The sequence below is a fragment of the Clinocottus analis genome, unplaced genomic scaffold, assembly GCF_023055335.1.
Source record: "Clinocottus analis isolate CAN_PGR_092001 unplaced genomic scaffold, fCliAna1.0.p SCAF_14, whole genome shotgun sequence".
Classification (NCBI taxonomy): Eukaryota; Metazoa; Chordata; class Actinopteri; order Perciformes; family Cottidae; genus Clinocottus; species Clinocottus analis.
Window position 1 is genome coordinate 4,338,876 of NW_027175865.1, and position 15,238 is coordinate 4,354,113.

General features: G+C 48.5%; 1 protein-coding gene across 1 annotated transcript in view; it reads left to right on the top strand.

Moving 5' to 3' along the window:
- Positions 1 to 10,740: 10,740 nt before the first annotated feature.
- ext1b (exostosin glycosyltransferase 1b) overlaps positions 10,741 to 15,238 on the top strand; it is a 105,095-nt gene continuing 100,597 nt past the window's right edge. Inside the window, exon 1 of the mRNA XM_068575199.1 lies at positions 10,741 to 12,834. Within this exon, the coding sequence (XP_068431300.1) occupies positions 11,891 to 12,834 (944 nt within the window). The 5' untranslated portion in view covers positions 10,741 to 11,890. The remainder of the gene's footprint in view (positions 12,835 to 15,238) is intronic.

Below are 15,238 nucleotides of genomic sequence, written 5' to 3' on the forward strand. Positions count from 1 at the left end.
GGCTGTTTCCGCCGGATCTTTCAGCCACATCCTATCGTTTCATTTAGCCGACGGAGGTTGCTCAGTTCAACTCCATAAACTCCATATCTTGAGGAAGAGAGATGTGTTTAGTAACCAGAAAAGAAAAAAGGCTTTGTGGCTGTTTACATGTGTTGTGTGTGTGTGTGTGTATATACATATATATATATATATATATATATATATATACATATATATATATATATATATATATATATATATATATATATATATAAAACTTGCTTTTGAGGTCAAGAATGAACCGTCATGGACGAGTTAAATGCTTTTTAGTGAATCCTTTTGCCACTCAGGCAAGGCCTACTTTTAGTTCACATCCATTTCTTCATCCTGCTTCTTTAATGAGATCCTCAGTTCAGTCTTTTAATACTTTAATACACAGCAGGTCCCCGAGGATTGCCAGTTGAGCCATAAAGTGTAATAAATAGCAAGGAACATGTCAGCTGACACGAAGGCGGTCATGGGAACTTTTTTGGTTCCTGAACCCTGTAAATGTTTGACGGGTGGCGTGTGGGAACTTTGTCATCACAGTGACTGGAAAACGTTGTTCTTATCGCCGTGTCGGCTGCCCCCGGGGCAATCTAGCATGCGGCATTAATGTGGATGTGTCACTGTGTTCACTCGGAGCTCAGTGAGTAATGAGGAACTCCCTAACTGTTAAACAGCAGGCAAACACATTTTCATCAAACTTGCTTTACCACTCCGCAGTTCTTCTTTCTTTTTTTTTTGCTCCTCTTCCCACACTCTGCTCTTCCCTCCTTTTTTTCCCCCTCCGCACCTTAGTCACTTTGATTCTCCGCCCACTCTTTGCTTTCGCCATCTCAACAACAAATTAGGAGCAAATGAGGAGGGAGGAGTGATATGGGTGATGAGGCATGCCAGAGTGTCAACAGATGACAAGCAGAGCAGACGAGAGAGGGGGGGAGTAAGAAAGAGAGAGAGAGAGAGAGAGAGAGAGAGAGAGAGAGAGAGAGAGAGAGAGAGAGAGAGAACGTGATGAAAAGAATAAAAGTTCCCTAAATATCCAGACCTGAAAAGAAATGATTAATGAGGCCAGATGTTACGCTTCTTTTAGCATGAATCATCGCATTCCCCCATGACAAAGCATAAACGACCCCCCCCCCCTCCTCCCCGTTTCCCAAACATAGGCGCAGCAGGAAAATTATTTTCCAGACTGTTGACAACAGAGACAAATCCAGTACTTTCCTGGCTTGAGCAACTCTTCCCTTGCCAGGTCAGGACAGTATATCGACTAAATGTTTCAAGCTTTTGCTTCATGCTGACATCACTTTATTCCAATCCATACGCCTCTGGAAAAAAACAACAACCAGGTCTCTTAAATAGATACACTCAAGCAGAACCACTTCAGAGCAGCTTGTTTGCCTGACCGAGCTAATTGTGGCATGTGGGCAATCAAGTGGGTATGAATCCGCAGTGCCTCGACGATGATGTGAGGACACAACGGATCCTTCAGAGGGGCATTTACCAGCCACAGCGGCCCGACATCCTTTAAGAAATCAATGCAACTCAGAACGCCGTGCCAGCAGTGTCAGCTCGGCCTCTTTGACTGATTGAACATGAAGCAGCAGAACGAGTAGCGGAGTGGGACCAGACAAAGCACAGCAAGGGAACCGCTTTTTTATTCGACCGGGTTAATAAACATGTATCTGTCCACAGCTCGACTTTACACTCAACATGTGTGCGCTGTGCACGCACGCGGCAGGGTGTCACCTGTCCTCTTGAGGCCCCGTTTCACTGTCAGCGTGGAGGCTACGGCCTTGCTAATAGCGTGAGCGTCAAGCTACTAGCGTTAGCCTCGAGTGCATGCGCACGCGCAGATATGTAAAGATTGAAGACGTCACAGGAAACTTGGCATGATTCCTGCCGTTACACAGGACAATACGCTCACTCTATTTGATTATCAATCTCAAAACCCATCGGCCTGACGAGGATTCAGCCTTTTAGATATTTCTGATAGTGTGACTGAGTCCAAAATTCAACCACGCCAAACCCTGACTTATTGACATATCTTGTTGGTTTTAGCATGTTGTTTTACCTGGTCGTGTGTTTAGAGGAGTGTGACTCCAGTCTTAATGCTAAGCTAGGGATAAGGATGCTAACAGACAATGAAATCATCTCCCTCTCAAAGAAAAAGAAAGCACATACGCACATTCCCAAGATGTCTTTTGTAATTCTTGTTTTAAGGGCATGTGGAGATTTCTGACTTATGAGGATGGAAGTTGTCGTGTTCCTCTGTCAGACTCTGGTTCAGCAACGTCGGCTCTGCGGTTTTCAAACGGTGTGTTTCGCTAATAACCCCGTGAGTAAAATAGGCCAGCCATAAAAACATCAGCCGAAGCTGTTGTTAACTTCTCATGTCATAAAGCTCGTTTCAAATCCCAAGTGGAACTCCACCAGCCCAACGTAACCTCCAGCAGTAATAAAACATAAGAGGGGCCTAATGCACATAGCCAGAAGGCAGCCGGGGCTCAGTCGTCTCTGCGACTTAGTGTTGAGCCCTCTCCAACAGAGGAGGCCATCCATAATTAACCCCGCACTGTCAAGTCAAGGCAGCAGTCATAACATGTCCTCACATGTCATTCTAACCTTTTTTCCCCGCATCATTTTCTCCGACGTCAACTCATCGCCCGGATCTGCCGCTCCCCGCATAAGAACCGCTGCGAGAGAGGGCGAGGGAGAAGGCTTTGATCTGCCGCGTTTCCTTCACAGCGTCGCTCTCAAAGGCTTTGGACGCAAATGATATTTGGAACGGAGGAAGAAAAATGTGTTTCTCATTAGCTTTTGTCGAGGGTGATTCCTGTGATTTATTCCCTATTAGGAAGAAGTGATTGAGCTATTTGGCCGTAGGGTAATCATTGCTATCAACATCTGTTGTTCTCAGCAAAAACCCAAGTACATTGTGTAGTTTCCTGTTTCCTTCCCTGTATTCCCCCTTCTCGTCTCTCTAAATCTTAATACTTCTTTGTATGAATACAGATTTCATTAATTCCGGAGATGGGGAAATGGGCAATTAAAATGTATGAATCAAAGCAGAGGAAGCAGAGAGGTAGAGAAAGTGCAATTGGCTGAGTCAAAGGGTCAGAGAGGGTAAGTCGGAGAGAAAGAAGGAACAAGAAAAAAGAGCAAGATACAGTGATTAAAACGTGAAAGAAGGAGATTGATTTGGGTATCTCTGACTAGAAACTGAAATAAGGGCCAATCAAATGTGTGAGGGAGAGTAAAGGGAGAGAATTGTAAAAGAGCGAGAGAGTCAAATCAGACACGGGACCAATAAAGACACAGACCGAATGACAGAGGATGAGATTTAAAGATGGGCTTGCCTTCAACTGGACGCTTGCATAGTGTAGAGAAATTAAAATGTGCTTCTAGCCACGCTGGCGGCGCGTGGCTCTCGGCGTGGTGGTCATTTGGTTGGTTCACCACTTTGGCCCACACGGAAATATCTTAACTTTAGCTGGCTCGTCAGGACATTTTGTGTAGGCGTTCGTGGTCCAGAGAGGAAGAAGAGGATGAAGATTACTGTTCTCCTCGAATGAATTGTTTCAATTGTGATGATCCCCAAGTATATACAGTGATTATTATTATTATTATTATTAGCATTGTAATAATGATGCTTGCAATGAGACATAATTTAAGATATTAATCACAAATGTATGTTGTAATGTAAATATTATATCTATTCTTGACTCAATGTTGGCCAAAGCATGTCCATCTTAGGCTTTTTTTGGAGGAGTTTTTATCTGTCGTCATCACCAGGACAAATTTTCAATTCTTCAAACACATTTACACACTAAATATCTCGCTGTCTGAACTACCGGCAGCCCCCTGACTCGCCTATTGGACTCGTCTCCTCTGTTGAGGCTGTGGCGTTTAACCTGCAAGCGTCGAGGACTTACGGCAAATGATGCTCATTAAAGGTTGCGACTCAAAAAAAAAGGAGAAATATTGAATAAACAATGATTGTTTTTCCAACAATTCAAACACATGATACACTGGTGAGCGAGGCTCTTGTTCCAGGGCTGGATTTTTAGTTCTTAGCCTCGCTCCAAATTCCAGTGGGATTTTCCAGGATTCTCAATCTTTCTTCTCGTGCAGAACCACGAGGATCAAAGCATCGCCGTGCCTCATTACAGCCTCACAGAGTCGCTAGCGCGGCGGCGGACTCTCTCATTCCCAGGTACGAGAACACAACCCCTAGTGTTCAACGATCTCACCATCTCCTCACTCAATACCAAATACCCGGCGGCCCCGCAGCACAGACGGGGCGAGGACCGAGGTCGGTCGGCCTTCGGCGCAAACTGGGTTAGAGTTCAAAGGGCCGAGGAGAGCGAGCGCCGCTCTGATCTTTGGCAGGGGAGTTAAACCATTAACATTCACCCTGCACAGCCAGGCTTTACCCCTGCATCTCCTCAAAGACAGGGAGGAGGTTCATACAGTATGCAGAGGGAATGTGCAGCATATATACAGTATTTATAAATATGTGTGTGTGTGTGCATGCTTGTGTTCCTAATCCGAGAGGAGTATGACGTCAGACAACGTGCTGTTTGTACAGAAACAATTGATGGAGGGATAGAAAACAGGCCGTATAGAGTGTATACGGTCTGGTTTCCACGCTCACCGGCTCAGTGGGATTACTCCAGTCCATTTATCATTCCATATGAGTGTGGCTTGCTTGGGTAATTGTAAATTAAGTGGATTACCGTGCAGTATAGTCCCTGAGGGAATTAGAGAATCTCTGAATGGATGCAAAATCCCATCGTACTGTAGCCAGCAGGTCCCACAGCCGCATCAGCACTTTCTGAGGCAACGATACCAGCATGAGCCCCTGTGATTGATACTGATTTAATATCACCGCGGTAGATTTAATGATAGCGGCAGTCGTTAACGTTCGCGCTCCCTGAAGCGGCGCCGGCGCTTCAGAGGGAACGGCGCGCTCAGCCGCAGGCGCGCCTGAGAGTAGGTGTTTGGCAGGGACAAGGCCGAACACCCTTTCACTGGCAGGAGTGCGTTCACCCCGCTCGGCCAAGACGAAGGTTTTCGCCTTTTAATTACAAAGTTGGAAAGTGAGCGACGACAAAGCCGATGTAAAGTTGCTCTTTCAGGACCTTCTGAGTTTAGACGAAATTACAAGACGCATTCTTTCTTTCTTTTTTTTTTTCCACTCCAGGCTTCAGTGGCCTTACATCCTCAAAATCCCCCCCCCCCACCCTCTCCACTAAATCAAAATCCACCTCCAGTGGATTGCGGTGGAATACAAATGAGCAGGCAGTGGCAGGGGTTTCTGTTTTAATGAGGACAAAAACCTATCGCCGCATCTAACCTGAAACGCTTCATTTGCCGCCGCCTGCCAGCCGGGACTTCCCAGTAGGATTCCTGGGTTGAAACCGTCGAGTTTCCGCGCAGCTCGCTCGCAGCTCTGGCAACGAGCGACGGCCTCCCTCCCACACCCCCCGAACATTTAAACCCAGCTCACTTTTGCCCACAGCAAATCTCGGCTCGGGGAGTCGAAAAGGTCACTTTAAATAAATAAAGAACGGGGGAGAGATCGCTACGCATCCCACACATGGAGAGAGCAGCACTTTGAAAAGGATAGTCAAGGCTACACCATTTAGCATGCGGTAGCCTGAAGCGACGACGCTGACAGTCTGAGAGCAACAAAAGTCCGAGTCCAGATCGGCTCCCACTCATTTGCCACCGCTGCGTCAGCCACGCTGCTCTTTTTACCGTGAACAAAAACAACAACTTCTGGCCTGTTTGTCGCTGCACCGGCTCGCTTATGTCAGATATGAGAGGAGACAGCCGCATGAAATGAATTCATCGCCTCAGGTTGAGGCCATTGTGAGCCGCCATCGCAATACACACACATTCCTGCGTCTCTCTCTCTCTCTCTCTCTCCTAACCCTAACCCTCTGACGGGGTTTGCACTGAGTACTCTCTGGGAAACAGCAGCACAGGTGACTAGAAACTAAAAAAATAAAAAAAAGCCTTTGTGTTATTTTCTGAATCTGACGCAAAAAAAAAAGAAAAAAGCAGTCCTGTCGGAGAGAGGGAAGCGCACACTCCCTGTGAGACCACGCAGGCAGGATTACACACCACGTCAGCGGCACTCCGTTCTCGGGTTTTAGGAGGAAACTTCACAAGCCTTTTAAAAAAGTAAACTCAATTGGATGTGCGGCTCCTTATTCACACACAACTGAGATACAGTCTCGAGTGCATAACCAAGCCAGGTGCATTGAACCACACACACACACACACACAAAGCACCCATGAGATACAGTATTTTTGGGCATATGCACACCTTGACACACACACACACATGGCCTTTGTGTTTGCAGGAGCCCAGCCTGTTACATCATCCAGAGGGGAGTTTATCAGCGACTGATCAGCAGCAGCCTGAAGACTCTCAAAGGCTGTTTTGTCTTCTCCTGCATGAAACTCCCTGAACCCACAGGTTACCTTGCAGCCGTGGGTATTTGTTTACCGCGGCCCGAATTTGCAAGTCTTTATCACGGCTGCCTGCCGTCACTGAGGGGAAGCGATTTGCAGGAGCAGGAGAAGTCCACCGGTACTTTTTTTTTTTAGGTTGTTTATTCAGGCAGAACATTTCTCTAAAGTACTTTATTATCTGGTTTTGGTTGCGGTCTTATTATTTAATTGTAGGGTGTGGAAGTTACCTCGAGCCCCATTGTTCTAGCGTTTCTGCTTCATTTGATAGGGAGAGAGAGGGACAGGGAATGCAGGGAAGAGAGATGGGATGGCGGGCACAAAGGGCCCCGAGCCGGACTTGAACCCCGGTCTCATGCTGTGGTAAGAACTCGGCCTTAAAGGGGAAATACGGCCATTTTCAAAATTCATACTTGCATGTCTTTCCCATGGTTTCAAGACAATCCAACAATATTAGTTAACATGGACAACTTTTTGACCGAGAGTGCCACACCTTAAATGTGTGGTGTCGAGTATGTAAGTGTAGATCTGCTCCATAATTTATTTTAACCACAAGAACTATTTAATAGAATTTTAAAAAAACCTGATGATGTTTCAATTTTTCTTCTCTGGTGTCTGGCTGTGAGTGAGAGTAGCTAATGCTCACAAATATTGATTGAACTTGTGGAAACATCCCGTTATATTTCATAATTTAGGTGGTCCTGCCCTTTAATAGTGCATGCTTCACCCGGTGACCTGTGTAGGCACCAAATTCGTACATCTTTTAAAACTGTTTTTTACCCAGGAATGACTCAATCTGCTGTAACTATAACTCATCAATTATAACCAACAGGCAAAAAGAAAACCAGGAACCCCGACCGTGAAAGAAAGGCAGTATATCCTCCATCATGAGTCCACATGAAGGTTAGGAAACGGATTTTCAGCTTCACGGTAACTCATTTGAGCAAGAACAAGTCACACAAAAATCTTTTCATTACACAGGTGGTTTTCATCCAAGTGGTTGGAAAAGTCTTTGAGGAATCTGGAAATACCTTAAAAACCCAGCGGTAAGCGTTCCCAAACGACCTTGTGCGTTTTGCAAAGCTCGCCGATAATTACGCTTTGGGCTATCTGTGACTCAAATGTAATTGCAACTCGCGAGAAGCACAAACTGCCGCAACACAAAAGTGAGCCATCGAGTGAAGTCATCTTGCTGGATTTCAACGTAACACGTTGGCACCGGGAGATATTTCGACTAAAACTCATATAAAAAGTCAGATACACACACGTAACATCCCATCCAGTGAGTGTGTAAGCGCTTTATATCAAAGAAAACTAATGATCTCTTTGGACGGAGCGTTTGCTTTTCCCTGTATGGAAGAATTCATCACTTTCTTCCTCCACTATAGTAGGGCAATAACCTGCACATTACCATTACAGTATAAGTGTTCTCTTGTCTAATTCAAACACACTGATTCATTCATAAAAGAAATCGGTGTTTTACATAACAATCTGGCTTTGTCCAGGTTTTATACCGCTTCACAGCTGCCGAGGCTTCCTCGTCGTCTCATATCTCAGACTTGCTGCAGTCAGTGATTGAAGAGGGGAATTTTTTTTTCCCCCGGTGGGTGGAAATATTAGAAGTGTACACATGGAAGGAAGGAAGGAAGGAAGGAAGAAGGAAAAGGGAGTGAGTGAGTGAAGTAAAGCTCCCTGGAAGGACTCCCAGTCTCTCACCGCTGTCGTGCCGAGACCACACAGCTCCAAAATGTTCCAAGGTATGTCTGGATACACTGGGGGATGAACTGGTATGGGGCCTTTCATGGTGCCGCAGTTAACGCCCACATTCTCCGCTCCAGCGTGTGTCACCTGCCATCCAGATAAATGCGTAATGACGCGAACAACCCACCACACATTAACAGAGAGAACATCTCTATTCAGAAACATCACAATCCTAGTTGTCCAAGAGGGATTTGGCAGCTACACGTTAACCCCATTAGAGTTGGAGGCGACTAAAGAAAACACGCTGTGTTCATTAACAGGTGTATATTTGTATGTTGGGCGTCTACTTTAACACGTTGACATGCTTTAACGTTCGAAAAACACTATTTTTACACACACCGCCTGTCTGAATATACCTGCCTTCACCCTCAGTGTGTGTGTGTCAACTACACAAAGGAGTTCAGTGACACTTTTACCGTTGACTGTACACATTGTGACATCACAACGTTAAAGGCAATGTAATAAAATAAACGGGTCTGTGTGTCTGAATCGGACGGATGGGTCTGTGTGTGTGTTTCTCTGTGGATTTCTTCTTCCGCTGCTGTCACAGTATTTATACATATGGCACCAAGACCTGCTTCATCATAAACACAAGAAAAAGACTCACTTTCTACACTATGGGACCTTTAAGAGCAAAGTACCCCAGGCATCAACAGCAAAGATTGTCAACAGTGAGGCAGTGGTGGTGAGTCAGCCAGCGGTGTGTCTTTTCCATCGCGGTGCAGAGCTAACATTCTTCTTCTAAGAAACCAAGGAGAGAAAAAAACAAGGCTTGCTTTGCTACCTGTTATGGGGTGCAAATGGCCATAGACGGAGACTTCACGGTTCATATTTTCCTATATATGGACCGCTTGACATTGGATTAGTCAGGACAAGTGGGACAGGAGCAGCCCTGCGGAACCGCATTCATCACCAGCATATTCCGACGATGAGCGGCAGGCCAACCACAGGATCCTGGCCCGTCTCCCAGCCAGCCCCGCTAATTAGTCCCCCTCTTCGGAGCTAATTGGCCGATAAAAAATGAGGATGGCCTCTTCACCCAGCCGGAGTGTTTTGCCACCAAATGGCGGTGGGGAGGATTATGCGGGTTTATGAGGCATGGTGACACTCAGCGAGAAACACTCCTCTGCGATTAATTCCCTTGTCAAGGAGGAGGAGGCGGGTGGGGGATGTGGGAGGGGGGATGGAGGGGGGGGGGGTAATAATGCTGTGTCACTTTGCGAAAGGGAAACTTTAGTCTGGGCTCGACTTAAAGTTATTCTGTGGGCGGAGCTTCACATCTTAACTCTTTTCACTGTGTCAGTTTGTGAGACAAATTACCCGATGACATCATTCTTTTCCACATGGTCCTGCAGGCATGTCAGTGTTACAGCATGTTCCAGGCAACTTGCACAGGGCTAATCTTACTTGTGTGCTTTTGGGATTTTCTTTGCACAGTCATGGAGACTGCGTGCCAGTGCTTCTGGATTCCCATGAAAACTGCATGACAATCCAAATTAAAAAAAGATGGATAAGAATACCCCTTTGCAATTCTCTTCGTCCACATTTCCTGTCTGTCTCCACAGCTATCCAATAAAGAAAATAAACGCAATCGTTGTCAAGGTTTCTTCATTTGGGGCAATAAGCTCTGACACAAACAAATGCATAGCTAATATGGTATGCTGTTGTGTGTGCTGAATATGAAAAGAAATTAACTTGTAATCCTATTGCCGTTAGTGACATGAAAGACAGAAAATGGAATGTAAAATTATTCACTAATTAATAAATGAATGACGGGTGCACAATATAAAGTGCAACCCAGTATGTGGTAAATATGAATAGGTATTGTTAATGTGCCTTTAGTGGGTTTTTATAGAAAGGCCATTAAAAATGTGTTACAAATATAGAAATGCATACACACATGTGCATGCCGACTCTACAGTATGCTGCTGAATATGCAAAATAAATGTTTTGTTTCACTCTTTTTCGCAATATTTATGGTTGCGAGATCAAAACTCTCACATAAAGGTTAAAGAGACGGTGAATGCCATCCCAGAAACAGTCAAGACAGTTTATAGAGCATAGGCTGTATAGTATAGACTGCTTATAGGAAACAATAAAAAAAAAAAAAGATTAGAACAGAATTGAAATATAGCACAGATAAAGAAGCACATATGCGAAATACACAAGTAAAAGCTTACTATGCCCATACATTATGAGCATAAGGCAAAAAATGACAGCAGAATATAATAATATTCTCACTGAGGTGTATCTTCGCGTCTCCAAACTACTTCCACATCGGCTCGCAATTAGATCCCTTGCACCCATGCGGAGGACCCCGGTTATCAATGGGTGCATCCTCCCCTCCCTCCTCCTCCCCCCCGCTCCCATCCTAAAGTCCCGCCCCTTCCGTTCCCGGAGACGGACCAATCAGCGGCGCCGGTGGGCATCGATGGGACGGCGCGTCAGCTGCCGTCGTGTCGGGATTGGAATGTTACGGACTCACAACCGGGGACGAGCGAGCACTCGGTAATTGGACACTAGGAACCGAGGAATCCCGTCCTTTCGCAACATTTCCTCCGCTATCCGCCCGGCGTTTGTTTGCCTCGTGTCGGCGCGGAGAACTTCGCGTGCTTGCGTGGCTCCCCCCCCCCACCCGCCGGTGTGTGTGTGTGTTTTTTTTGTTTTCCTCTCCACCACCACCACCACCACCTCCTCCTCCCAATGTTCTATCGGCGCGTACGAGGGCAGTGTGTGTGGAGGTTGTGAGACTCAAGAAGAGAAATGCAGGGATTCGTCCGGTTACAGTTGTACCGCTGAGCTGCGTCGCTAACCCCCCCACCGCCCGGCTTTTTTTTTTTTTTTTTGGTGTGTGTGTGTGTGTGTGCCTTTTTTTTCTTCACACGGGACCATGGAGTGATACAAGAGGGGGGGGGGGGAATAGGACGAATTCAGCCGGAGGAGGAGGCATTTGGATTCGAGCGCGGCGGCTGCACCGACGGGGTCTTTACGCCCCCCGCCTCCCGGTCAATGTGTGACCGAGTCTAACGTCCGAACCGGGGCTATACTCTGGGAGAGCCTCGGGGACCCCTGCCGCTGCTCGTCCGGGGGGAAAGAAAGAAAGAAAGAGAGGGAGGGAGGGAGAGAAAGAGTTCCCAGACGGCTGTCGGACAGTTTTTTTTTTCCCTCCCCCGTTTGAACAGCTCCGCACGGGCAGCCCGGATGAGGGCGAGGAGCCACGCCGGGGAAGAGAGCCGCCGCCGCCGCGTGTGATTGTGACCGAGTCGGTCCAGCCAGCACGGAGCTTTTTTTTTTTTTTTTTCCTTTTTGAAATTTTTCTGTATTATTAGACACCTCAGCCTCGCCGTAGGCGCTCGTGCGATATGGTGAAACTCTACAGAAGAGGGAGAACGGGACAGCACTTTTAACACACACACACACACAGACACACAAAACACACACAAATAAATCGCCCACATGCACTGGATCAATTGCTGGATTTGGGAACCGAATACGCAGACGGGGGTTTGGGGATCCGTGGAGGCTGCCGGAGGATGGAGCGGTGTAGCCGGGGTTGGTGAGAGCCTCACTTCGGGCCACTTTGCTTTTTTTATTCCCAAACAACTCGTTGCCCCCGTTGTCAGGACACATGCAGGCCAAAAAACGCTACCTGATCCTGCTCTCCGCCGGCACATGTCTGCTGCTTCTCTCCTACCTCGGAGGGGTTCAACTCCCAGCGGCGAGCAGGAGCCGGCATGATCGCAGCCGGAGCGGGTACCGGCCCGACCAGCCCTGGCCGCACTTCTCGGACCCGTTACACCTCTTCTCGCCCTGGGACCACACGGACACGGAGGAGTACAACCTGCACATATCGCCGCGGCAGAAGCGGGACGGCAACGCGAGCGTCTACAAGGGCAAGCGGTGCCGCGTGGACTCCTGCTTCGACTTCGCGCCGTGCCAACGGAACGGATTCAAGGTGTACGTGTACCCGCAGCAGAAGGGCGAGAAGATCTCCGAGAGCTACCAGAACATCTTGTCGACCATCGAGGGCTCCAGGTTTTACACCTCGGACCCCGGGCAGGCGTGTCTGTTCATCCTGAGTCTGGACACGCTGGACCGGGACCAGCTGTCCCCGCAGTACGTCCACAACCTGAAGACCAAGGTGCAGAGCCTGCCGCTGTGGAACGACGGGCGGAACCACCTCATATTCAACCTGTACTCGGGGACGTGGCCGGACTACACGGAAGACCTGGGCTTCGACATCGGCCAGGCCATGTTGGCCAAGGCCAGCATCAGCACGGAGAACTTCCGGCCCAGCTTCGACGTGTCCATCCCGCTCTTCTCCAAGGAGCACGCGCGGACCGGCGGGGAGCGGGGCTTCCTCAAGTACAACGCCATCCCGCCGTTTCGCAAGTACGTGCTGGTGTTCAAGGGGAAGCGCTACCTGACGGGCATCGGCTCGGACACCAGGAATGCCTTGCACCACGTGCACAACGCCGAGGACGTGGTGCTGCTCACCACCTGCAAGCACGGCAAGGACTGGCAGAAGCACAAGGACGCGCGCTGCGACACGGACAACGCGGAGTACGACAAGTAAGTCGGTCTCTTCTGATGCTTCTCAAACTTTTGGGCACGTGACTGGAGCTGGCACCCCCCCCCCCCCCAAAAAAACTGTGCCTTGTGGGTTGTCAGTGCATTTCTGTGTGTGTGTCTGCACATGTCGTTCCCAAACTGAACATAGGGATTAAACACTAGCACCAAATGTATACATCTTTATGAAATCTAGACAGCTGTCAGCGAATGGGGCCTTTTGTAAAGCTGCAGGGTCACAGTTAACCAAGCTGCTTGTGGCCCCCGCCGTGGCTGGTTGTGACCCTCGGTGCACTCTTTCAAAGACAGAGTGAAAGCTCTCCAGACAATCTTATCAGTTCCCTGGACAACCCTCCTTTTTCCCTCCTTTCCTATGAAGGAATTCACCCCCTCCTTCCCTTCCTTCCCTCCCTCCTCCATCACCTTCCACCTCCACTCCGTGGGACCCCTGTGCCCCCCCCCCCCGCCCCTCCACTTCACCAGGATGTTGCGGGGGACACATTTTGGTGTTTGCACCCTTACAGATCGGTGCAAATGAAGTGAAAAGTGCTCCAGGTGCTGGAACCTGCTCCGCTCCAGTGACCTTGTAAAATAAGTGAAATATATATGTATATATATTTTTTAAAAGCTGAGGCGCACACGCTTTAACAGAGAAGTTTGAGCGCTCAGCGGGCGTGTGAACGAGTTTGGTTGAAAGTACGAAGTGATTTAGTGCAAATAAATCAGCCGTAATAGGTTAATTATCACCTTCATTCCCGAGCGTTAGTGCCATCCTTCCCACTTAGCCCCCGGGGCTAGTTGATTACCTCTAATTTTTGGAGGTCTACCGTTATGTCAAGGTGGTAATTAATTATCCCCTCCCCCCCCCCTCCCTTGGGGATCAGCAGCTGCAGCTGAGCGCTTGCTACGCTTCAGCATCGAAGGCGCTTGTTGTCTGAGGTTTACATAGCGAACCCCCCTCTCTGTCAGGTTCACTTCTCTGTGAGTGACAGCGGTTTGATTTGCAGTTATCGGGCTGTCCCGTGGATCCCGGGCCTTGATGGACTTGGACGTTTGGTAACAGCACTTGTCGACATTGTGTTTGTGTCCCTGTATACACATACACACACACACACACACACACACTCTTACTTCATGTCACGGTTAAGGGGGGTGGCAGGATGGATGGGGGACGTTAACCTCCACATATTTCCATGTGGGCTGTGGATGTGACTCTTCTTGAACTCGAAATGAACTCTAAAACATTACCTTTTTGATGTGGGGGGAAAAAAAATAGAAAAAGAAGAAGAAAGAAAAAAAGCAGCTCTAACAAAACTTAACGAGCACTCGCTTGTCTATCCATCCGTCATTCCTTCATCCTCGCCGTCTCCCCGGATGCCTTGGGCTTCGGCGTCACCTGGAGAGATACGCCATCCATTATCTGACATTCCAGTCGCCACCGGATGACCCACCGCTGCTTCGTTCACGGAGCCCCCTCCCCCCCCCCCACACCTTCACCCCTCCTGGTGGATCAGGGCCTCGTGCCTCAGTCGTCTCTGGAACATATCTCGGTGCCTCGGTGAGTTCAGGGAACCCGAGCTCTCTCGCGGCCCCGCACTTTCCACTGCGACGGGCTTCACGGCTGATTTAGTCCTGATCAATACCGCCCCGCCGCCTGTTAGTCATTTCATTTCCAGCATCGACACTGCATTTGATTTCTGTCCCCGCCTCCAAATGCCATCAATCCAGTTTTTTCTCTCGACACAACACTTTTACTGCACTCGGCATGCTTATTACACTTCGACCACTTCTTCGTTGGTTCTGTGTTTAAAAAAAAACTGAGGAGGCTGCTTCTTGTAGTATTTTCGTGAATTTAGATTGCTAGCTTACTTTGGCACCTGGCAACACAGTGCAACTAATACAACTTAAAGCCCTCTTCCTTTTTTTTTCTTCTTCTCCTGCTATGATCAAGCCGCCAGTTCAGATTTAATCAAAGTAATGCCTTTTCATTTGAGTGTAATTCAAACCCCTTTGGGTGCCAGCCCCGTGCTTTTGCTTAAAAAAACCCCCGACATAGCTCCCTCGGGTGCACGGGATCCACGTGTAGCCCCGGCCGGTGTCGACGCTCCGCTTCCACGGGGCGGGAGAGCGGACAGGCGATGCCCCGCGGGGGAACGCTGCGGTGCAGACTCAGGAATGCACACACGTGTGTCAGAGCAGCTGTTTTGCGGCTGAGAAGGGAGCATCGCCGAGGCAGGCAGGCCGGCCCGGGCGGAGCAGTGCTGCACGTACAGACCTGGATGCTCTTTGAGTGGCGCTTGACTCAAAGGGAGGGGCGCTCGGGCCTTCTCTCGCTGTCTACGCACTCCCACGCATGAATACCCGCTCTGCCGCGGCCGGTGGCCGGGCTCACCTTCGCCTCGTGACC